This window comes from Pteropus alecto, unplaced genomic scaffold (genome assembly GCF_000325575.1).
Source record: "Pteropus alecto unplaced genomic scaffold, ASM32557v1 scaffold79, whole genome shotgun sequence".
NCBI lineage: Eukaryota > Metazoa > Chordata > Mammalia > Chiroptera > Pteropodidae > Pteropus > Pteropus alecto.
Window position 1 is genome coordinate 10,373,311 of NW_006494612.1, and position 24,125 is coordinate 10,397,435.

Below are 24,125 nucleotides of genomic sequence, written 5' to 3' on the forward strand. Positions count from 1 at the left end.
GAGGTGAAGAAAAAATTCATCTAAAATATTAAAACATAAAAAAGCTGTCATCACTTTTCATTTGTGGCATATCTAACATTTAACATTTTAAGAGAGAGACTAAAGGATATGTTAGATTACTGATTAAAAAAAAAACTTTAAGAAATATAGAATTAGTTGTAACCATGGCAATAAAAAGAGCCAATATCCGAGTGCTTATTATATGCCAGAAATTGTTCTAAGTTGCTACATACATTCTTACTAATTTAACACTACCATATTATCCTTATTTATAAATGAAGAAATTGGGGTTTAGAGATGTTATGTTATTTGCCCATGGTTACACAGTTGGTGAGTAGTGTTTGAACAGAGATCTGTCTGATTTGAGAGGAAGGATCATAGAATTTATCTATTCAGCCTCTTTTTGTCACATATTCTGAAACTGAGGCTCAGAGAGGTGAAGTGACTTGCTCATCTCACAACTGATTAGTCGTAGTATTAATGCTAGAGGGATTAAAATCTCTTTTGTCATGGGTGCTTTTTAATTGATGATTTAGGGTTTCAGTACATTAAGAAGAACAGTTTATAAATGACTTCCATTAAAAAATTTCAGATTTCTTTTTGCATTTTTTATACCTTTGCTCCTCAAATGATTATTAGATTTACTTTCCATAATGTACATGTAATAAGTAAAGTGAGGTTAAGTTAGATCATATTCCATGATCATTATATTAAACACTTAACAGAAACATTTTTATTTCTCTCAATTTTGATATGCCTTTTTGGAATGTGTGTATGATGTAAACATAGGGGATCACAAATACGTTTCATTTTTACAAACTTGAAATTACCACATATTTTATGTAAGATTAGTAGGAGTCACAATCAGTGTCATGTTTATATCTGGTTATAATTTTAAATGGAATGTTTATCTGGTATTTTTGTAGCATTAAATTTTGGTTTTAAAATAGGTTTCTATATTTTTCTCAAGAAACTTGGTTTTAGATAGAGAAAAAAATTAAATATTGGCTTTTTCTTCCAGGTTTCACCTTGCTTAAATGTCCTGTCACGATTGTTATTTAGCAGTGACCCAGATGTACTAGCAGATGTGTGTTGGGCCCTTTCTTATCTCTCCGATGGACCCAATGATAAAATTCAAGCAGTCATTGATTCTGGAGTCTGTCGAAGATTGGTGGAACTTTTGATGTAACTATAATTTATGATTAGTAATTGTATGATTGTGTATTAAGTTTAGCAATTAGAATAATGGCCTCGTAAATACATCAAGAGTCACTATCTATGGGAAGAATTGAAAAGCTACCAACCCCACATTGCAAAATAGCTGTAATACTGAAAAGTTGATTGTTAAACTTGTATCTTTTATTATTTGGTTGGCATTGATCATTTTGTTAATGAATTTCATTAGTTTTAATCTCTTTATGAATAGGAGGGACTTAATTCAACACGTATGTATGGAAAGCCTGTTATCTGATAGAGCGTTCTATAAGATATTTTTATGAAGTACAGAACATAGTACCTGCTCTCATAGTACCTGTTAATAAAAGTAATTCCAGATCTGAGACTGAGAAAAAAATAAGATGAACCTAGAAAATAATGAGTGGTCAAAGCATGGAGAAATGTTAAAAGGACACAAAAGTCCACTTGAAGGGACTCCTACTCTTTAAACCTGGGATGATTTGAGCATTGAAATAAATTATAATACTATAACTTATTGAATAAAATAGGAATCCATGAGTTCACACTAAAATAAGTAGATCAATAGATAGATAGGAAAGGCACATAGTTGGAATGATAGTATTAGAAAGTTATCATTTGCAACAATACTAATTATTAATAATTCAGACAATAAACATGAGGAGATGCTAAAACTAGTGGTGAAAGTAGGTTAACGCAGGGGTCCCCAATCCCCTGACCACTGACCAGTACCCATCCATGGCCCGTTAGGAACCGGGCCTCACAGCAGGATTTGAGTGGTGGGCAAGCTGGTGAAGCTTCATCTGTATTTGCAACTGCTCTCCAGTGCTAGTGTCACCTCCTCAGCTCCACCTTGGATCATCAGGCATTAAATTCTCATGAGAGCACTGGTCCCTGGAGCCAAAAAGATTGGAGACTGCTAGACTGTTAAGGGATAGGATGTTACGTAGTCTAAAAGCATTTCCTTATAAAATATTAATAACAAAGGGAAAGACAGTAATATCAAAATGGAGAAATAGCAGACACCATCTTAATTAAGTTGACCAGACAAAATAGATAACATATGCTATCCAATACTATGTAATGAAAATACTATAGCATTTGTATTATCCTAGCGAAAAGTATATAACTTGGATCTTAACCATGAGGAAACACTGGACAAAAATAATTGGCTTATGACTATAAAAAATGTCAAGATCATGAAAATCAAAGAAATACTAAGTAACTGTTTGGAATTAAGAGAGTCTGGAGAGACATGACAACTGGGTGCAACACATTATACTGGATTAGATTCTTTATTATAGAGATATTACTGTGATGATTAGTAAAACTCGAATCGGCTCTCCGGGTAAAGAGTATAGGGGAATTTTTTGTACTATTTTTGTAAATTTTCTGTAAATTTTAAATTCTTAAATAGTGTGTAAGTTCATATTTTTATTATTTTAGGCACAATGATTATAAAGTTGTATCACCTGCATTAAGAGCAGTTGGTAATATTGTGACTGGTGATGATATTCAAACACAGGTGAGTTCTGACCATAAGTTCAGAGGCAGACAGATGTGTGGTATGTTTAAGAGGCGTTAAACTTGACTGGAATGAATGGAAACAGTGAAACAGAGAAAATGATCGATTATAAATAGAAGTGGGGTGGGAAATGGAAGGGCCTTTTATAGTAGATTGAAGACCTAGATTATGAGAATGGAAAGAACAATAGTAAGGAAACACTTCCCTGATTGTTTTTTGCTGTAAAACTCTCTGTTTTCATTTCTAACTTTTAGGTAATTTTGAATTGCTCTGCATTACCCTGTCTCTTACACTTATTGAGTAGCCCAAAGGAGTCAATCAGAAAAGAAGCCTGCTGGACTGTTTCCAATATTACTGCTGGAAATAGAGCTCAGATTCAGGTAAATAACTTTTCAGAGAAAAGACGAAGATCTCAGAAGTTAGTTTAGAAAAAAAGTCAGTATTTTATCACTGTTGTTTTTTAGTGGTTTACTCAAAAAGATTCTTAAAGATTCTTGAAAAGTATTTTAAAGAGCATAGCCTTTCCCTTTCTAAAATAATAACATTTACTTAAAGTATTCTAATGAGGAATAGCAATTGTGTGTGTGTGTGTGTGTGTGTGTGTGTGTGTGTGTGTCTATAATTGTCAGCACAGTGCCTGACAAATAAGGGTTAGTCTTTAAAAAGGGAGTGATTTTCATTAATTTTAGAAAAATTAGGCAATGATCTTCTTCTTGAAACTTTTGAATAATGATTTATTAGGGCCCTGTCAAGCTCCTTGAGTCAGTAATTACTTATCCATTTTATTAGTCATCTGCCTTGTGCTTTATCACACTTAAAATTTAATTTCTGCTAATATATTCTCCAGTCTTAAAAGGAAGGTATGTGAAAGTTTATTGAAAGATTAGAAATAAAATATTTCCAAAGGTATTTCCAAAAAGCCTGACATTTTAAAGCCAATGAATTTCAAGATCCTCTACTTACTAATATTTTTAAAACTGTATTTGCATTGATTATGCTATATCATTTTTCCTCTTTAGTCTGTTATAGATGCAAATATTTTTCCTGTTTTGATTGAGATTCTTCAGAAAGCAGAGTTTCGCACCAGAAAAGAAGCAGCTTGGGCTATAACTAATGCAACATCAGGAGGCACTCCAGAACAAATAAGGTGCGATACAGATTTTTTAAAATTGTTTTTAAATGTAAAAAAAATAAATGTAAATGAGACAAAATTTGAAATAATATATACTTTTTATTTTTTGATGAAACTAAAACATTTTGTCAGTTTAACAAGCATTTCTAATGTGAAATGACAGTGTTATATCAGTTATATTATTCATTTACAGTGGCTTATTTTTTTCGTTTAAAGTATAATTGACATCATTCTCCTTGGCAGACTATGAAAAATCAGATTAAAATTCTGAAAAAGAATAGTCATGGGCATTAAATACTTTTTATTAAATACTCTCATGGGCATTAAGTATTTTTTAGACCATTAAATTACATACTTGTAACTTTATTATATAGAAATGGCTAATAAAGTTAAATATCTACTTATTTAAAGTAAAATTGAAATAGACATTCATTTATATAATAATGTCCTAAGCATTATTAGACTTACTTATGGATAATACCTTCCTTTTGTTTTTCTGTACTATTTTTTTCTTCTTTTTTATGATAGCTTTTTGAATTTAGGCATTTTATTATTTATTTGCTTGTTTCTTTTACTAACAACACAAACAGTAGTTACAGGATTTTCTTTCAAATCCTGCTCCTTCAGTACAACTTGTATGACCTTGACAAAATCATGTAACCTCTCTAATCTACAGTTTAATTTTTTTTAAATGAATTCAATAATGGGTGGTACCTTATAGTTATTATCTTGACACTTAAATGCATTTCATACATTTGAAGTGCTTAGTTTAGTGTGGTGCCTAAACATTACGTTCTCTACTAAGATTAACTGTTATTATCAGTAATATTTGTAATAATTGTAATTTTTATCAATATTGATTTCAAAGTCACTTTTCATCTTGTACTTTTACTCTTTTTTCCCCCCCATAGCAAAATTATATAAGTTGCACTTAATAAAAGCCTGACATCCTACAGAATCTTCTTGTTCTGATTATACCTCCGTGAAACTCAGGATTTTTTTGCTTTCTTGAAATGACCATTTAGGAAGTGTTTTCTAATGAGTATTTTATTTGTTTCTTAATTTATAAAACAAGAAGTCAGGCTACTAGGCTATTTTAAAAATTACAGGATTTTGAAATCTACTTATTGTGAGATCATTGTCTATTATTGCCTTCATTTGTACTGTATCTTGCTCTCTCAAATTCATATCTCTGTATGTTGACATCTGTCTCTGCTTTTTATTTCCATTCTACCTCTTTGCTTTAATCAATATTTCCATTTCATTTGTGTCATGAATACAAGCAGTAATAAAACAAGATCTTTCCTTTGGTCTAGCTTGTATTTTTTTTAATGCTAACGTTTTTATGTTTTTGGATCCCAGAGTTTATTTGTTCACCTCCAAATAGTTTTTTAGTTTTTTTGTTATTATGTCTATTCCATATATTATTCCTTAAATTTATTAGTACAAAGCAAGTATCCAAATTGAGAGCATTATTTTTTTTTTTTAACCATTTTCACCTTTTCATTAAATCACATATATGGGAAGAAGTCTTGATCTCAGATGAGGTTTGTCATGCATACCACTAATATTTGTGGAGTGTCTGTCTAACATTGCCACTTGTGCTTAATCATTTCGATTGTTGAGCACCAGTAGTGTGCTTTCACATCTTTTTCTCCTTTAATTTCATAACTCTCTGAGATATTTATTCACTCAGTAAATATATTTGATGAATTACAGTATAGTAAATGGCAAGCGAATGCTCTAGTGAAGATATGTACATTGAAAAAAAAGGAGGATGTAAACTAACTTTTATTGAATGCCTACTGTATTTTCATAGCAACCCTCTGAGTTTGGTTCTATTATTATCCCCGTTTTAAGATGAGGATACCGAGGCACAGAGACGTTACTCAGTCACACAACTAATAAGGAGTGGAATTGGAATTTGAAGCCATGCAGTCTGACTTCAAGCATATTTTTTACCTTTATGCTTAATATGAACTTTTGCCAATTGAAACAATCAGTTACCTTATTTACATTATAGAGAATGGAAAAAGAGATAATAAGAACTAGAAAAGAACAAAACATCATGAAAATCAGAAATTTTATGAACATAACTAAACTTATTCACAACATGGCCTGTTTTGCTCCTAGAAGCCTCTTATGCTTCTGAAACAGAGCAGATGTTTCAGAATGTTTTTGTGGGGTACTTCCTGAAGTTTAATTTGGATGTCCCTTCTCCCTCTCCATTTCTACCTTCCCCATCTGACCCCTATATGTGTACATAGGCCCACCTTTAAAATAAATAGAAAAACCTCTAATCTACTTAGCAATTTCTTTGCATGTATATTTTTGTAATATTTGTAATACCATTTATTATTAATTGTGTTAAATTCTGAGAACAAGAGAGTGAAAAAATTTTCAGGTTCCTATGTAAATTGTTTTTAATGTTTAAGTCTATAGGAATATTTTCTTAATTGTTTATATAACATTTCACTGAAGAATATTTTTATGTCATTACTATAAATAATATTTAAGTCTTTTTCAATGTTTTTTCCTGCCCCCTTTTTTTTTTTTTTTTATTACTCTGAAGGTATTTGGTAGCCTTAGGCTGCATTAAACCACTTTGTGACCTGTTGACAGTTATGGACTCTAAAATAGTCCAAGTGGCTTTAAATGGACTTGAAAATATTTTACGTCTTGGAGAACAAGAATCTAAGCAGAATGGGATAGTCATTAATCCATACTGTGCTCTCATTGAAGAAGCATATGGTAAGCAGTCACTTAAAATTTTATAATTACAGTCAGTCCTTTTGTTTAATTGAGATATAATTGACATATAACATTAAATTGATTTCAGGTGTACAACTTAATAATTTGATGTTGTATATACTAAGAAATGATTACCACAATAAGTCTAGTTAACATCTGTCATCATACATAAGTACATAAAGTTTTTTTCTTGTGATGAGAGCTTTTAAGATTTACTCTCTTAGCACTTTCAAATATACAGTAGTATTAACTATGGTCCCATTCTGTACATTACATACTTATGACTTATTTATTTATAACTGGAAGTGTTTGTATCTTTTGACCCCTTTCACCTATTCACCCACCCTCCACCTGCTACCTCGAGCACCCACCGATCTATTTTCTGTATTCCACATAAATGAGATTACATGGTATTTGTCTTTCTCTATCTGACTTATTTCAGTTAGCATAATAACACAGGGTCCATCCATGTTGTCACAAATGACAATATTCTTTTTTTACGTTAGGGCTCTCTTTTCTGGTTCATTGATTTCTTTCTATGTCACTAGCATACTGTTTTGATTATTTTAGCTTTGTATTATAGTTTGAAATCAGGGAGCATGATGCCTCCACCTTTGTTATTCTTTCTCAAGGTTGCTCTGGCCGTTGGAGTTTTTGTGGTTCCATACAAATTTTAGGATCATCTGTTCTATTTATGTAAAAAAATGCCACTGGAATTTTGATAGGGATTGCATTGAATTTGTAGATTGCTTTGAGTAGTATGGACATTATAAAAATACTGATTCTTCCGATTCATGAGCATAGAATATCTTTTCATTTATTTGTGTCTTTTTTCAATTCTTTCATTATAGCTTTCAGTGTACAAGTCTTGCACTTCCTTGGTTAAATTTATTCCTCGGTAATTTTTGGATACAATTATAAATAGGATTGTTTTCTTAATTTCTCTTTCTAATAGTTTGTTAGTGTGTAGAAACACAACAAATTTTTGTATATTGATTTCATATCCCAAAACTTTACTGAATTAATTAATTAGTTCTAACAGTTTTTTGGTAGAGTCTTTTGAATTTTCTACATATAATATAGTCATCTGTGAATAGTGACAGTTTTACATCTTTCTGTAGATGCCTTTACTATGTTAATAAACGTAATGAGAGTGAACATCCTTGGCTTGTTCCTGATTGTAGAAGAAAACCTTTCAGTTTTCCACCATTAAGTATGATGTTAGCCGTAGGCTTATCAAATAATGGCCTTTATTATGTTGAGGTACATTCCCTCTATACCCACTTTGTTGAGAGTTAGGCTGTTCTTAATTATCTTCCATAGTCATTCTCCCCCTTTAATTCCATAAAGATATTTTGTGTAAAAGTAATATAATAGTTTTTAAATAGTTTTTAAGTTACCCTTAATTCTATTACCATAATAATTTTTTTCATTACTTGCCTTTCTTTATACTTTGTCTTTATGCACACCTTACATTGACATAATTTCAGTGTATAATTTTGTGTTCTACTTTTTAATGTTTTGGAGAAATTTTATATTTCTACACAATTATAATTTTTAATAGCCAACATAATGTTAAGTGAATATCATGTTGTTTTAGCATATTGAATGCAGTTTTAGCCATATTCTTGTAGTTGACCATTAATTTGTTTCCATTTGTTTACAACTTTATGTATGCCAAAATAAGCATCTTTCTGAATATAATTTTTTTTCTACTGAAATATTTTGGGGTAAATTTTCAGGAATGCTATTGCTGAGTTTTAGGCATAGACTTGTTTTTAAGCTTTTGGTATGTTTTCTCATTTTGTTTTTCAAGGGCATGTGACTTAACTGTGTCACTAGCATTGTATGAATCTATAACCACTTGTTGATTTTGCTGACTTAGCAGATAAAAAATTGTATCACCAAGTTATTTTTATGTATCTTCTGTTTTAGCTCATGTAGAAGGTGGTGTGTATTTTCCATGTGTTAGTGTATTTTCTCATATGAATTGCATACTTATTGTACTTTTTCCATTTACCTATTTGTCTTTTTTGGTAAAAACAAATTAACTTCATTTTAGTCATTTAATGTGGCTTTTCTCCCATTCTCTAACTTTTTTATTTTAATAAGACAAACCACGTTCATTTATATTTAATAAGTAACTCAATCTAATCTTCTATTTCTTCAAAGTTTACAAAGTCGTTACCCCTACAGAGATTTGATGATTTTTTTTTTTTTTTTGGCTAGATTTTTTTTGGTTGGATTCTTAAAAATTTAACTTAACGCAGGTGGAATTTATTTTAGGATAAGGAATAAATATAAGTTGATGTTTTTCCTTTTAATGTATTTCTGTTAAATACTCACTTTCTGTCATAAGTCCCGTTATATGATTGATTCAAGCTTTTATTATGATTCTTAAACTATGCCTAGGATATTTAAATTTTTAAACTATGCCTTTATTTTAAATTATATAATGTCACTGATTAAGATATTATATAAATACAAGATATTAATCACTGATTTAAAATATTTCCTTACTGAAGTCATTATTTTGATCCCAAGTTATACTATAGTTGGAGATAGTCTATGATTGTGTATAGATGTGACTACTTTGTTTATTCTTTGTATCCTGCAATAATATAATTGAAGAAGTTTATCTATAGTTAAATGAGAAATAATTTCAGCATCACTCAGACTTGTGTGGAGATTTTTTTTCTTGTGAGTAATAAAAGAGAGCGCTGTGGATTCTCCTTATCCTATCAAAATGGGCTTTTTCAGTTTTATTTATACATTGTACTTTTTATAAATTATACATTAGCTATATTAGATTTTCAAATAGTACTCAAATTTTTATATTGATAGTTTAGTTGCTCATGTTTTACTTTTTTGTTTTTGTTTTGTTGTTTTCCCGTTTTATACTTTTAATTTAGCACAATTACTCTGGAAAGACCTGGGAAGTTACATAATATAATAGTGTAATTTTAAAATTGAGAAACTAAAGTACTGAGGAACCAGATTTATTTGGGCAAAATCACATAGCTTGCAGGGTGGAATCTGTGACCTTCTTATTCATAGGCCTGTGCTACTTCCTCATACCGCACTGCTCATACTCTCTCTTGAAGAATAAGGCATAAGTTGTCAGTTATCAGTATGTGCAAAAATTAGATTAAAATAGCAATCCCATTGCCAGTAGACTGATAGATGCTATTGATTTATTATTTTGTTTTAAACATATATTGAAACTTGAGTAACAATTTTGTTTGTATATATGCTTTGTATAACAGGTCTGGATAAAATCGAATTTCTGCAAAGCCATGAAAATCAAGAAATTTACCAAAAGGCTTTTGATCTGATTGAACATTACTTTGGTGTAGAAGACGATGACCCCAGCATTGTGCCTCAGGTGGATGAAAACCAACAACAGTTTGTATTTCAGCAGCAGGAAGCACCCATGGAAGGGTTTCAACTTTAACTTGATGGGGGCGAAAATTAATGGCTAAAAAGGGTAATTTCAGATATCTTTTCTTTGTTACAGTGGCAGTAGGAACGTTTGATGTGTTTTTATGTAGAACAGAAAAAGAATTTGATGCACTTTTAAAAAGCAAAACGAAACAAAGGTTTCCATTCAGATATAATCTTTTGGTATAGTTTTGTTTTTACTTTGGTATGCCTGTGTTTGTCTTATTGTTTTATCTATTTTCATCTATTCGTGAACCATTATGAAATTATTTAATAACAAGCTTGAAAAGGAAAACTTTGGTAAAGTATTACATATGGTTCTGAATTTTTTTCTAGCATTCTTGAAAACTGCATATTAGCAGTACAGATATTTATAATTGCATTTCGGCGGTAAGTCTGACAGGCCCAGTCTCTACTAAATCTACCTCTATCTTGAAGCAAAAACAAAACAAAAAAACTTTGGAAGCATGAAATAGTGTATAAGCTAAATTAGAATGTGAAAATATCTAGTACCTTAAATTATAGATCACTGTGCTGTAGGTTATACTTTGCAAAAAAAAAAAAAAAATACAACAGAAAAACCTGTAATAAGCTAAATTAGAATGTGAAAATATATAGTACCTTAAATTATAGATCACTGTGCTGTAGGTTATTCTTTTCAAAAAAAAAAAAAAAAATACAACAGAAAACCTGTAAAATTTATTTATAAAACACAGAAGAAATATTGTACTGATAATTAAAATGTGGCAATCGTGGAGAAGCTGTTCTTCATGTTGAACACATTAAAATGATTATACGACATTTACAATTTGTTTTTAACATATAAATGCTATTAGTATATTTTGTATTTTGACCAAATGTGCTACTACCATTTTTGAAAATGTTTTATTATTTTTTCACTCTTCATTAAAAAGCATCATGATAGAGAAGCCATCATGAATCTAAAGTAGTGCTGCATAACAAAAATAATACTGTAATTCTTTCTCTGATTTTTCAGAGCAGTGATTTAAAAGTTTCATTTTCTGTTTAATAATGAAGTTAGGTACTTGAATGGCAAAATTATCCTGAAAAAAAATCACCTTTTTATGTGCTAAAGTTTATTCAATACCCTTAATGTTTGGATGCTAAAAGATGGTATTAATGAAAATTGCTAAGGATTCTTTAATATAGTTGAAATCTATATTAGGAAATTTTTTTGGTAATAGAGGGTCATACTGCTCCTTGTCATGAATTGGTGTATTAAATTACATTTGTATCAGATTGGTCAATAGAATGCATGTGTTTTATGTATTAAAAGCAAAACCTCTTCAAACTGAAACTTTAAAAAAAAGTTTCAATAGAAGACTTACATATATATTTATTGATAGATACATATATGTGTGTGTGTCTGTGTGTTATTTTCACAGTACTATATTTGGTAGAGTTTTCTAGGTATATATGGTACTGTTGAACTCAGTTTTTTCATTTATAGTTATATGCAGGCTATTTACATTTCTAATTATATAACTAAAATACTTATTTAAAAATTAGTTTACAACTGTTTTAAGATGGGAACTAAAGCATTTTTGATATGATTCATAGTCTATTCTGTAAAGAAAGATTTCATTTATGATAGCATTTATAATGTTTCTGCTGGAAATCAGAGGCATGTTACAACAATAAAATGTATATATAAGTAGTTTTAAATAGTATGACACTTTGTAAATTATATCATGAAACTAAACTCTTGACAAGACACTTAAAACCTACAGCTATCACATACAGGTTTAAATGGTGTCCATAGTGCTGACTGTATCTGCCAAACCCCTTTTCTATTAAGTAGAGGATTGTATCTGTGCCCTTTTTATTGTAGTGGAAGTTATAAAGTTTAGTATAAAAAGTTTTCTTTTGCATTATGTATGTTCAGAAGAACAGGGTATTTATATTAAAGCTTACCAAATTGAAGATGAATTTATGAGTAAACACATTTTTGTGGTACAGATAACCAGTTCTATAAGGTGACAGGGTAATTCCACTCTTTCTAATCAGTTGAACTTAATAATGCAGCATAATTCATAAACTAACCAACTGTGCCTGCTTTTATTTTGAGAACCCTGTAGTCACATTATCAAATCTCTAAGCCAAGTCTTTCAAACAAAATAATTCTTATAGAAGGAAAAATAATATATATGTTTGTGCATACACACACACACACACACACACACATATAGAATGACCTTTAAGGGGAGAATTTTTAAATTTTCACCAGTAAAACAAACATCTCTAAGTACACATATAACCATATTTTTAACATTCAAATTTAAAATTATGTTTAATTTCATGGATCTGTTATGCAAATAATTAATTTGATTAGATCTGAATGCAAGGGACAAAATCTAATATTTGGGACCAGCTATTGTTGTGGTGATGACTTTATTGAACCAAGACTAGCAAATACTTTGTTCTTAAACTTTTTTTCTAATGACTACTTCTTTCAGATGTACTATTTAAATGCTCCAAAAATATATTTTCATTAATCTTCACTGACACTTGTGGGGGAAAAAAAGTTTTTAACTTTCTTTCCTAAGAGCTATTATATTTAAATCCGAGAGAAGCTGTGCCAAAAGAAAAAATTAAAATATGTTGTAAAGGGAAACACATGCAACATTAATGCAGAAATCAAGAAAATACTTGAAGGAGTCTTTTACTTTTATTTAATTAAATTCATTGTTTTATTTGACCTGATTTTGAATTTTTACTAGTTAAACTATGCAATTGTGCTTACTTGTTTTATATTTGTAAGTGCTTTACTCACTGGTCTGTTTTTTTTTGTTGTTGTTGTTGTTATTTTGTTTTGTTGTGTTTTTTACTTTTTGAAAGAGATTCCTAGAACTTAATTTTTAGCGGTATTATGTTCACTTACTGGTAGCACCAGAACAAAAAAGCAAAAAACAAATAAACAACAACAACAAAAAAATCCAAAAAAGTAATAAAATCTGCTGGCACAGAAATAACATATCATTTGGTAACTGTAAAACCTATTTGCAGTTAAAACTTGATTTGTTGGATAAAGGACTAAAAGAAGCATTACCTTTGCCTTCATATTTTTTCTTAAGAAGGAGCATTATGGAAAAAGTAACTATAATACAAAGTCTTTATAGAGTTTTGTTGCTGTTCTGAATTCAGCAATCTTCTGGCTGCTTTGTGAAACTGTGAAATCAAAGTAATCATTGTTAACCTTTACTCATTTTAGTTCATAGTATTACTGTTTTATGAAATGTGACATATTATGAGCCAATATGATAGGGCTCTAAAAGGATAATGCATCTTTAAATTCTGGTTGGGGGATAGGATGTGGGGAGGATATTGTTGCCTAACCAAATAAACCAACATTTGAGCAGTATGCAATATTATGAAATGTTACAGCACTATATTAAAATAATAAAATACTATTTTACAATTGCATTTATATAAATGTGTCTATTTCATTTGTTCTCACTTATTACTGTGTATTCCTAGTGGATCAAAAACAGATACCTTCATTGATTAAAATTCCATCCCCTTTCTAAAACCAGTAAGATTTTTGTTTGTAGCATATCTGATTGAAGGAATATGGTGCTTTTATTTTAGAATCTATATGTTCTGCTATAATAGAGAACATGTCTAATTTATCTGTATCTCAAGCCTCGGCAATTATTGCATATTTACATATTCGAGATTATTTTTTCCTTTTTTTGTTATTTTGATCCAATACAGTGCATTTATTTAAAGAGTAGAGTTTTAAACCTAATAAACAGAAATAAGAGGGAACGTCTGATTTAACTTTCGTAATGTACTCTTGAACGTAAGGTCACATAGTAGCCAAGCCTAGGTCTCCTTAGCCTCTAACGTTTTTGTTTTCTTTTGCTACCATGGTTTTGCTTGGCTGCCTTCATTCCTTCAGAATGCTAATCAAAGAGTGGTGAAAGTAACTGGATCAGTTATTTTTAGGTACTTGTTCCCAGTAAGGCAGTCAGCAATTTTAGTGGCAAATGAATTACTGAAAACATGAAAATACAACGTATAGGTCAAACAGTAGACTTTAGTATGCAGTGGAGTTCAACTTCTCAGAAATCCCTAAGTATACCCTTAATATTCCATTTGCTTAATTTTATATATGTTCTTTAATTTTCTTTCATATTTGAACAGATGACTAAATTCAATGAACACATGAATCCCCCCTCTTTTAGCACATCTAATGATTTTTATGTTTGTTTCAATAGTTCACATTTTAGGATATGTATATGTTGTATCATTACTAATATCACTTTAACATTTCAATTTTTGTTATGAGATAAAAATTTCAAATAATTTCACTGGCTAGCAATGCTGTACAGTACCAGAACTAAAATGCAGATTGGGGGCAACCCCACCAAGTAAAGAACTTGTTCTCAGTAGTTAATGTACAAACATTTTAATTTGGAAACAGTAGACAGTTTAGGAAATTTAATGTGTAATACCCAAGAATGACTGTTATTCAAAAATTGAATATTTTAAACATGTAGACTTACTTTTGAGAGATCCTTCCTGTTCCTTTTCAGTTTAGTTAACATGTTTTTAAAAACCTTTATCTAAAATAGCATGGCAATATTTAATATACTTTAGGGCTTCGGCATGACTATTTTTTGAGCTTTCCATTCTTTTAAGTTGTTTTATTATAAAATACACACAAAAAAAATAATGTATAAGAAGACATTGAATAGTAAAATGAACACCTATTTATTTACCACTCAGCTTAATAAATTATCATCAGACCCTCGTAACCATTACTCTGGATTTTATTATTAATTTTTGTGCTTTTCCTCCATCTCATCTGTAAGTATTCCTAAAATAGATAGCTTCATTTGCCTGATTTTGAAGGGTGATTTTTTTTTTAGTTTGATGTTAACATTTTTTTGAGATTCATTCATGTTGATAAATATATTAGTGGTTCATTCATATTCTTTGCTGTATGTTATTCCATTTTATGGTTACATCATGATGTCTCAGTAGAGCAAGTCTATCTTTTTCTTGAGAATTATCTTAGCTCTTTGCATTTCCATGTAAATGTAGAATTCACTTGTTAAATTCCATAAAAAGCCCCATAGGGATTTTGGATGAAACTACATTTATAGGACAATTTGGGAGGAATTAACATCTTAGTGATACTCTTTCAATCCATGAACAAGTTAGAGCTCACCATTTTTTTTAGGTTCTCCTTACTGTATTTCAACAAAATTTTACAATTTTATTTATAAAGGTCATTCACATCTTTTAGGTTTACCCCAAACAGAAAAAATACATCAGTGTGAGATTAAAAAAAAAAAAAATACTGTTGTATTTCTAGCTAACTTACTTAGTCATTCCTTGCCATAGCTTACTGTATTTAAATAGACATATATTCCTACTTGCATCCTAGAGTTAACATTTTTCAAAGAATAACACTTCAGTATGAGATACTAAAGAGTATACAGTAAGGAAAATTTCTCTGAGCCTATTACATTTTTCTTATGTGAAACTTGAGGAAGGTTTGTACATTTGTTTGAATCACTTTTTTTCTCATGAAATAGGTAGTTAAATTGTACCATAAAACTGATAATCCTGGCTTGCTGGCCTACTCCATGAGGGTTTTGTAAGGAATTGGAAATTATACTGATCCCTTTAAAAGGGGGTAAAATAAAAAAAAATTTTTTTCCCTTTACCTTTTGCACCAATTCCCCCATCCCCTCCCCTCTAGCAACCATCAGTTTGTTTTTGTCTCTATGAGTCTGTTTTTGTTTGTTTGGTTTTGGTTTTTTAAATTCTACATATAGTGAAATTATATGGTATTTGTCTTTGACTTATTTCACTTAGCATAAGACTCTCTAAGTCCATCCATGTTGGCACAATGACAAGATTTCATTCTTTTTTGTTGCTGAGTAATATTCTGTGTGCGTGTGTATCACATCTTTATAGACGGACACCTACCTTGTTTCCATATCTTGGCTATTGTAGATAATGCTACAATGAACATAATGGTGCATGTATCTCTTCAAATTAGTTTTTGTTTTCTTTAGATAAATACCCAGGAGTGGAATTGCTGGGTCATATAGGAGTTCTGTTTTTAATTTTTTGAGGACTCTCCATACTATTTTCCATAGTGGCTGTACCAATTTACAATCCTGCCACCTGTACACAAGGGTTTCCCTTTTCTCCATCACCAGTACTTGTTATTTGTTGACTGCTTGATAATAGCCATTCTGAGCAGACGTTGAACAAACATTTTTTAACATGTTGATGACAGATATGCCTTTACTTCTCACAATGGCATTGCCAGACACAGTCATATTACCTCCTGACTGTACATTTATGGACAGTGTCAGTACCCACCCCACCATCAACGAGTGAGCCTTTGGCATCCTAACATGAATTTCTGCCTTCCAAACCCAGATTCCGCTGTCATAACTAAGGCTATCTCTATCTGATTAGCCCATAGTACCAAATGCTCACTTGTAGTTTCTGGTTCAATGGCAAGATGAACTTCAAAAATGTCTTTTTTTAAAGCCCTGAATTCTCAGTAACAGCAAGATTAAGGGTATATCGATTGGTTCCTGCTACAGCCATTGGCTTTACCCACAATTTGTAGATAAATCTCATAACATAACGTCGAGTATAAGAATCTACACTCACAGGCACATACTGTGTAATTCCATTTACACAAAGTTCAAAAACTAATGTATGGTGATAAAACTCAACAATGGTTACCTTTGGAAGGTAATGACTGACAGCAGAAAGGAGGCTTCTGAGGTGCTCTTGATATTTTACATCTTGACTTGAGCAGTGTTTGTGCAAGTGTGTTCACCATGTAAAAAATCTGTCAAGCCATATACACTTTTGTGTGCTTGTCTGAATATGTGATACTTCAATAAACATGTACTAAAACGTAAACATAGAAAACACTTTATGCTTCTTGTCACCAAAAAAAAAGCCCACGGCAAATATTTTGTTCAGTATTCTATTTTACCTATCTTTTATTGTTGCAGATAATAGTGATGACATTCTGATGAACACTTGGTCACTTAGAACGTCATTTAGCCTTAGCCTGTGCAGCCAATGCAGCTTCTTCACGCCACTTTGCTTTCTTTGCCAGATTCCAACTTGTCAGGGATTCGTGTCGTTCTACAGCCTGCAAACAAACAAACAAATGAAAGCAGTGTCACTCAAGAATTTGTTTTAGATAGACATATATAGGAGAGACTCTGTGAAAAGGAGAAAAGTAACTTATACCATCTGTCAAAACTAGTATTCAAGAAAAATGATCCTTTGGTGTAGAAAAAAATTCCTTAAGTTGCTAGACTTCCAGTCAGCAGGACAGCTGATATCAGATATTGCCCCAACTTCCCTTGGCACACATAGATATATTTGTTGGATAAAAAGTAACAAAAATATTTTCAAATACTTAAGTTCAGAATCAAGAAAGGGAAATCCTTGGGCATCAGAAATTTAAAGAACTCAAAAGGTGTGAATTGGTGGGGAATGAGAAGGATTGAAGCCAGGACAGAAGGAAATGGTTTTAGTCTGAGGGCATTAGGGGAAAACATTGGCTTTAACAACTGTGGGCTGGGAGTTTAATCTCTATACCAACAGGCAAGTCCAGGATTTGGATCTTGGGCATAGAGCTGAGCTACCAATAAAAAGTTGGGGGTATCAGGAAAAGGTACCCCTAGGAAATTACTAAAACTTCTCTCAACAGCCCCGGAACTGGCAAAGAAACTAGGCATTTATCTGGGGCAGAAATCAACTGTGAAAAGAAATCAGCATTATAATTAGGAAGTAAAAATTCTAGCTAGAAAATAGATCTTAGGAAATAATCTAAATGCAGTACAGAGATAAAGATACAAAAAAATAGAAGAGAGAAGTTAAGAGACATGGATTATAGAATTACAAGTTCCAACGTACATTCATAATAGGTGGAGAGAGTAGACAGGTTGGGAGGAGCCATATTTGAAGTTAAGACAGCTTAAACTTTTTAAGAAGTGAGGAAAACTATAGGTCCTCAGACTGAAGAGAATACTATGTCCTTAGCAGAATAAACAAAGATTTGATATTGATGGATGTCTAATATGCAAATATACCCAAAATAGAGGACTGTCATACCTATCAGTTCTTTCCTCAGCCTTACACATCTCAACAATAGTATCATCATCCATCTCGTTGTTCAAATCAAAAACCCAGGCTTTTGGGTTTCTTTCTTCCATTTTCTCTCCTCCTCATACAGTGAATTTACCACAAAGTTCTATCCTTTGTATCTTCCCCAATCTATTTCAAATTGCTACACTTTTCTCCACCTCCGATCTGCCACAATCTTAGTTAAGGCACATGCATTAATGATTTAAAATGAAAGGTGAATTGGAGAGTGGCAAAAGGGACAGCGGTGAAACCATTTGAAAGTTACTGCAATAAACTAGGCAACAGTTGTATTGACCAGGGTGATATCAGGAAAGATGGTGAGGGGTGGTCCAATTGTGGATCTATTTTAAAGTACAGTTAACAAGATGTCTGACCTATAATAACTTACTCGTGAGTGGCTAGAAAGATGATAAAACAGTGAATACCTGGATGAGGCCATTTTAGATGGGGTGGTCAGGGAAGCCTTCCCTGTGGAAAATGAGAATAAGCCAGCTATGGCAAGAACAGGGAAAAGAAGGAAAGCCTAGAGAGGAGAAAGCGTTTGGTGCATTAAAAAATAAAAAAGAACCAGTGCGAATGGAGTATAATGAACGAAGAGAAGATGGTATGAAACAGGAAGGTTCCAGACAGTATCAGGCTCTAATCTATCATTTAAGAGCTAGAGAATCATCAACTTGGAGAGCAGTCATTTTATTTAAAGTAGGTTAAAAACAAGAGATGACCAAATTTCTTTATTTCTATGTTTAGGTTGTCAGCCCAGCAAATATTTAAGAATTTTTCCATTTGATCATAATAATTTCAAAGTATAAATTCTTTGTCAAGCTAAGAGAAATGAATGAACATGTATACATCAGGAAGCTTAGATGCCCTACTCCATATGTGAATTATTGGGTTCAAATACTATGAAAACCTGAGAAGAGCAGAATCTTTGGACTAGGCAGAATTATCATTCCAAATCACCATTATCTGAGCATTGGCTAAACATGCCCAGAGTGAAAACATATGGATCCCAGCAAATTATTCTGTGATGTGGCTATCAAATCTAGTTCCAACTCTGTACTACTAAAACACAGTGTTCATAAACAAGGAAGTTACAAATATACACTGATGGGTTCAACTTCAGGTGTCACAATGAAGAGAGACACTGATACACTAGAGTGTGTCCAGAGAGAGCTCAAAATAGAGGGAAGGAAAAAGGAAAGAGTCTAAGAGTGGAGAAGGGAAGACACATAGGGATGTTAGATGTCCCCCAATATGTGTGAGGCTACTCTTCATGGTAAAACGGGATCAGCAGATGAAAGTTTTTGGGGAAGCGAGAAACAAAATTAGAGAATAATTAGGCCTTAATTTCTCTCTAGAAACTACATATTGAAGATGGCAAGAAAAGGGCTCAAATATAGAATACAAACAAACTAGTCAGCATTGGCGATCGCTTCCAACTTTTGCATTTCTAACTTTTATTATTCTATGCACTAGCTAATTGAATTCATGATTTTAGGAATAATCTAGTCTGGATAACTGTCCTACATCAAAGTTCTTCTTGTGCAGATTTTGACCAGGTAATATACTGTTTGTTTTTGTTTATCTTATAAATGGAAACAAGCTTTTGTCTCTCCTGCCCATATAGTTAAGTTGTTGACTCAAATTTGCATGAACAAGTGTATTTCCAGTATGACAGGTCTATGTGGGTCGCTCAAGTTGTCTCAGCCAAAATTGTTCTTTTATAGGAAGAACAGCAATAATCCCCAAATGGAGAACAAAGCTCATAATATTTCTTAAAATTCACAAGGTTATCTATTTTTTTCCCCCATACTTCTAAATGAAAACATACTATACGTCTATCTTTAATGTCTATATTTATTTTAAAGAGGTACTCACCCTTTTGGCTGATGCTATCACTGCAAAGCAGGCGATAATTGTGAGTCCAATCATTATGTAACAAGCTTTCACTCGAGCTTTGTTTCTTGCAGCATCTATCATTTCTGGCCTAAATCAAGATATGTAGCCTGTTAATTATATTAAAGTAATATGATTTTCTGACTGGCATAATAGACAATGATTTGTAATGTTAATATTCCAAAATCTCTGAATGCAAATTACATATGTGAAAGACTTCCAAATACTAGGTTATTATCTTACCAATTTTAAAATTAAGAAGTATTTATTTAAGTCGTATCAGTAACTAATATAAGTCACTATGAAACAACAATGTAGTATATTTAGTTTCTAATTGTTCAAAATATAACTACTAGAGATTATGGCCTGACTCCTGACTCTCCATAATTTTTCTTTTTCACTGCTTGAGGTAAGTTAAGAATTAAAGTCTTTGTATGTGTATGACTCATGCTTATTTGGCCCCTGTGTTATTAAGTGGGCTTTGTTTTCAGTTTTAAGCAGGTTGTTTTTTAAATCTCATTTTCTTCATTTTGTGTTTTCACTGCCCTCCCAATATCTTCTTGCCCCCTCCCATCCTACTTCATTTAAAAAAAAACTATTATACATTTTGTGAGAATGACTGTGGAGGAAGGGTGTTTCCTTCATGGCTTTTGTATGAAGTTTTCAAAATTAATGATCAAAATCACAGTAATGTGTCAAACAAAAGAGAAAAGATCTTTGTTTTCTTATTATTCTGAAATTTTATATGCTCACTTGAACACCAGGTAGTCTTATTTATTAATAAAGTTATATGCAAGTTGTCCAAAAGCTTAGCAATACTCCTTACAAACTAGTGTTACAAAAGTAATTATGCCATGTGGCCTTTCATATTGAAATCAACTTTAACAATCTGCAATAATATGAAGTGGCAGTTTACGAACAGATAAAGACTAATTCTTGAGAATATATTCAGCAGTATTCATTCTTATCTAATGTCAAGCTTAAATAGAATGCTGTTACATTAAAAAAAAAAAAAATCCAGAAAGACAAGTTGCAATTTCTCTTAAAAATGAAAAACTTTTCCACTAGTTGAAAGAGCACAGAAAACCAATATCTAGTCTGTTTTTCTTAGATTTTAGGCAGATTAATGTAAGTTTTAAGATGTTAGTTGCAAACAGGTGAATATGAAGACATTATTAGATTACATTTGTTGTTCACTTTTGTTCCAGATGAAACCTAAAAGATCTGATTTTTTTACCCATCCATTTGGCTTTGATCTACTATACCAAATTAGTTTAGCACTGAAAAAAAAAAAAGAAAAAGTACAGTTATTATTAAATGTCATTAGCGTATGGTACAAAAATTATAGGTCACTTGGTAATTATATGTCCATTAAGAGCATAAAAAGTGAAAGCTATTTACACTGTAAGTCTAAAACCAAGCATAGGAAACATATCCCTCCTAAGTAGGAATGCTTTTAAAAATTACACAAAAAATAAAAAATATTGAAACACTTTCATGTCTCCAACACAAAACTAAAATATTTTTCATAGGCATCTCCTGTTTATAATACTTCTTTTGACTGTGATTTTGGGGAAATTTATTCCTATAAAATGAGCCTCTTCACACACATTGCTATGTTAATACAATGATAAGCATTAATTTACGATAATGTGGGTCTTTACATTCTTGATTCCTCAGTTGTAGCACCAGACCTCAAAATCCAAAAAACTGAGGGTGAGATTTTAGTCTTACCGAGGCTAATTTCTGCTTTGGGCTGTTTGTAGTTTGGAATCTACAGAACTCAAAGAAAATAAAATCTGTTTTATAATATTAAAAAAAGTCTCTGTGATTGAATAAAAGCTGAACACATTTCCAATCCTATGTTATTTTGAATCCTATGTTCATTCCTCATTAAATAACATGATCCAAGAAAGGAATAAAAATGGTTGAGAATTCATTACTGACAATATTTCCCACCACGTTTTTTTTCATTTATTTAATATGCTTTTGATAACTAGTAAATTAATAAGAAATAAAAATGAAGGAAATATGTGCAGAACAAAAAGTAGCCCCAGTTTCCATTATCCATTCTAACAGGCGTTGACTATGTTGCATAAATATACAGAACATCTAAAGTTCTTATTTTATATAATAGTTCTAGTCTATTTTTTTAAAAAATCAGTTTAAAAAGTATTAAATTAATTTTATTCTTTGTTTCCTTCCTTCCTTTTTCACCCATGCCCTTTTAAAAATGCTGGGAAGCTTTTTGGGCTTTACATAAACGCAAACTGTAGAAAGATGGTTTTTACAGGTTACATTTGTATATATTTTTAAACGGTTACATTTACCCTAGAAATGAAGTTGTTTAATCATCTATAGAACCTCTATCTTGGTTTAAGAGGCCGGCGACGCTGACGCTCCCGGCTTCCTAGCCAGACTAAACTTGGTGCTCGCAAGGCTGTAGAGCCAGGTAGGCCAGGCGTCTCCCGCCACAGAAAAGGAGGTCGCCCGGATGCGGCTTCATCCCAGAGACTCTCCAGCCACCCCATGGGCCATTACACTTCCTTGGGTGGGCCAGGACCCTCCAGCCGTCCCTGATCCCTGTCGAGCTGCAGCCCCCCCAGGGTGCTAGGAGCTCACTGGGGGCAGGTATCTGGGTGATGGTGGAAGTGTCCACTGAACTGGGTTTTCACCCACTTCGACAATCTCCCGGTAAGCTTAGCTGCTTACCGTCCAGTCGAGGAACTTGACATTTTAAATGCACTAGGAGGGCGTAGGTAAATTCCTTAAGGTGGTAGGTGTTGCTGTGAGGCACTGTGTGGGTGGACTCTGCAGCCCTCGAGGCCCGGGGCAGGACCCTCCGCAGCGCGCGGAACTCGGGTTGCGGCATGGGACACACTTACGGGATCCGAGGCGGGATGTCCTCCATTGCTTTGAAACGTCCGGTCCACAGCAGGATTTTCTTGTCGAACTGGGAAGGTTTGTGCTCGGCGGGGACCCTGTGGACCTTCCCTGCTGCTAAAGCGACAGGGATGGATGGAGGAACCGAAAGACTCACAGTACAGCAGATAAGCGCGCGCTACACCTCAACTCCTAGCCCCAGCTCCTCGCCCTCCCTGCCGCAGCCCCCTTCCTCCTAGGCTATTCTCGACCCTGACTCACCGGGACTCTGGGGCCGAGATTCGCTAGGGACCCCGCCGCTGGAGCAGCGGGGGAGATGCCGGGGCCAGATGGGTGCGACCGGCCACCGCGTGGCCTCTCGAGCGGCGCCTGGGGCGCAGCGGAGGATGAGCCCCGGGCGGAGGCGCAGGAGGCTTTCCGCGGCCGCGAGCATCCTGCGTTCTGTTCTCGCGCTTGCAGCTACAGGCGAAGGCAGAGCGCGAGCTACCCGCACCCTTGCCGGGACCCGCGGCGCTCCCAGGGGAGCCCAGACATGCAGCTGGAGTCTCTCACGCGCGCGCAACTCCGCTCCGGGTCTCCGCCCCCGGCCGGCGACCCCGGACCAGTGCGTCACGACCCTAGGCGGTGATTCCCTGTCCACGCGGGGCACAGGAAGCGGCCTGCCGCTGCTGGAAATTCTCTGGCCCCATCTCTTTAGTAAAAACGTGTTTCCACCAGGCTTTCACCCTTTGGTTCCATTGTTTAGTGACCAAGAGAATAAATCTAAATCTTCTCTACTAGAAAGAGCCAAAAGCTCTTAGAGTTCAGGACACTTCAGATGTTCACCAACTAAGTGTAAGGACAGGCAACAAACTTTTCATTTTGAAGTTAGCTCCTCATTCCACCCTCTGCTCCCATACTTTCTCTCTCTCTAGACAAAACTTCAGTTGTTAAAATTGTTTTTCTCTACCCCTTCATTTCTTAGTAAGACCACACACTCTCCAAACTCCCTTCAAAATGAGCCTTTCTTCTGTTTTCCACCATCTTCCTTCTGTAAAAAGTGGGAAAAATCTACTATTCTCTGGTTTCTAAAGGAACAGGGGCTCAAAGAAAGGGCTGGTAGGAAAGCTTTCTACGCTGAAGGAGTTTACTTATTTC

General features: G+C 33.2%; 2 protein-coding genes across 6 annotated transcripts in view; one reads left to right on the plus strand and one right to left on the minus strand.

Moving 5' to 3' along the window:
• Positions 1 to 10,611, plus strand: part of KPNA5 (karyopherin subunit alpha 5) — a 42,634-nt gene extending 32,023 nt beyond the window's left edge. For both annotated transcript variants that reach the window (XM_015600131.2, XM_006926111.3), the window contains 6 exons: positions 1,022 to 1,185; positions 2,641 to 2,719; positions 2,974 to 3,099; positions 3,739 to 3,866; positions 6,424 to 6,602; positions 9,869 to 10,611. In XM_015600131.2, coding sequence (XP_015455617.1) covers positions 1,022 to 1,185; positions 2,641 to 2,719; positions 2,974 to 3,099; positions 3,739 to 3,866; positions 6,424 to 6,602; positions 9,869 to 10,056 — 864 coding nt within the window. In that variant the 3' untranslated portion in view covers positions 10,057 to 10,611. The remainder of the gene's footprint in view (positions 1 to 1,021; positions 1,186 to 2,640; positions 2,720 to 2,973; positions 3,100 to 3,738; positions 3,867 to 6,423; positions 6,603 to 9,868) is intronic.
• Positions 10,612 to 17,020: 6,409 nt separating this feature from the next.
• Positions 17,021 to 23,592, minus strand: FAM162B (family with sequence similarity 162 member B). 4 transcript variants are annotated; one of them, XM_015600067.2, is made up of 5 exons: positions 23,250 to 23,592; positions 22,991 to 23,102; positions 21,290 to 21,385; positions 20,088 to 20,196; positions 17,021 to 17,205 (listed from the first exon to the last, which is right to left on the minus strand). In XM_015600067.2, the coding sequence occupies exons 1-5, from the start codon at positions 23,419 to 23,421 to the stop codon at positions 17,107 to 17,109; spliced, it is 588 nt and encodes a 195-aa protein (XP_015455553.1). In that variant the 5' UTR covers positions 23,422 to 23,592; the 3' UTR covers positions 17,021 to 17,106. The 4 variants fall into 4 exon arrangements, with proteins under 4 accessions (XP_015455553.1, XP_015455552.1, XP_024898229.1 ...); XM_015600066.2 differs by having other exon boundaries at positions 22,991 to 23,105; positions 23,250 to 23,591; XM_025042461.1 differs by lacking the exon at positions 21,290 to 21,385 and having other exon boundaries at positions 23,250 to 23,585.
• Positions 23,593 to 24,125: the final 533 nt, after the last annotated feature.

Coding starts and splice junctions, on each gene's coding strand:
- FAM162B (XM_015600066.2), bottom strand. CDS start 23,421: ATGCTCGCGGCCGCGGAAAGCCTCCTGCGCCTCCGCCCGGGGCTCATC. Junction 21,386..22,990: donor GACATCCCGCCTCGGATCCC/GTAAGTGTGTCC, acceptor TTTTTTTTTCAG/TGCTAAACTAATTTGGTATA. Junction 17,206..20,087: donor TGATAGCATCAGCCAAAAGG/GTGAGTACCTCT, acceptor GTTTGTTTGCAG/GCTGTAGAACGACACGAATC.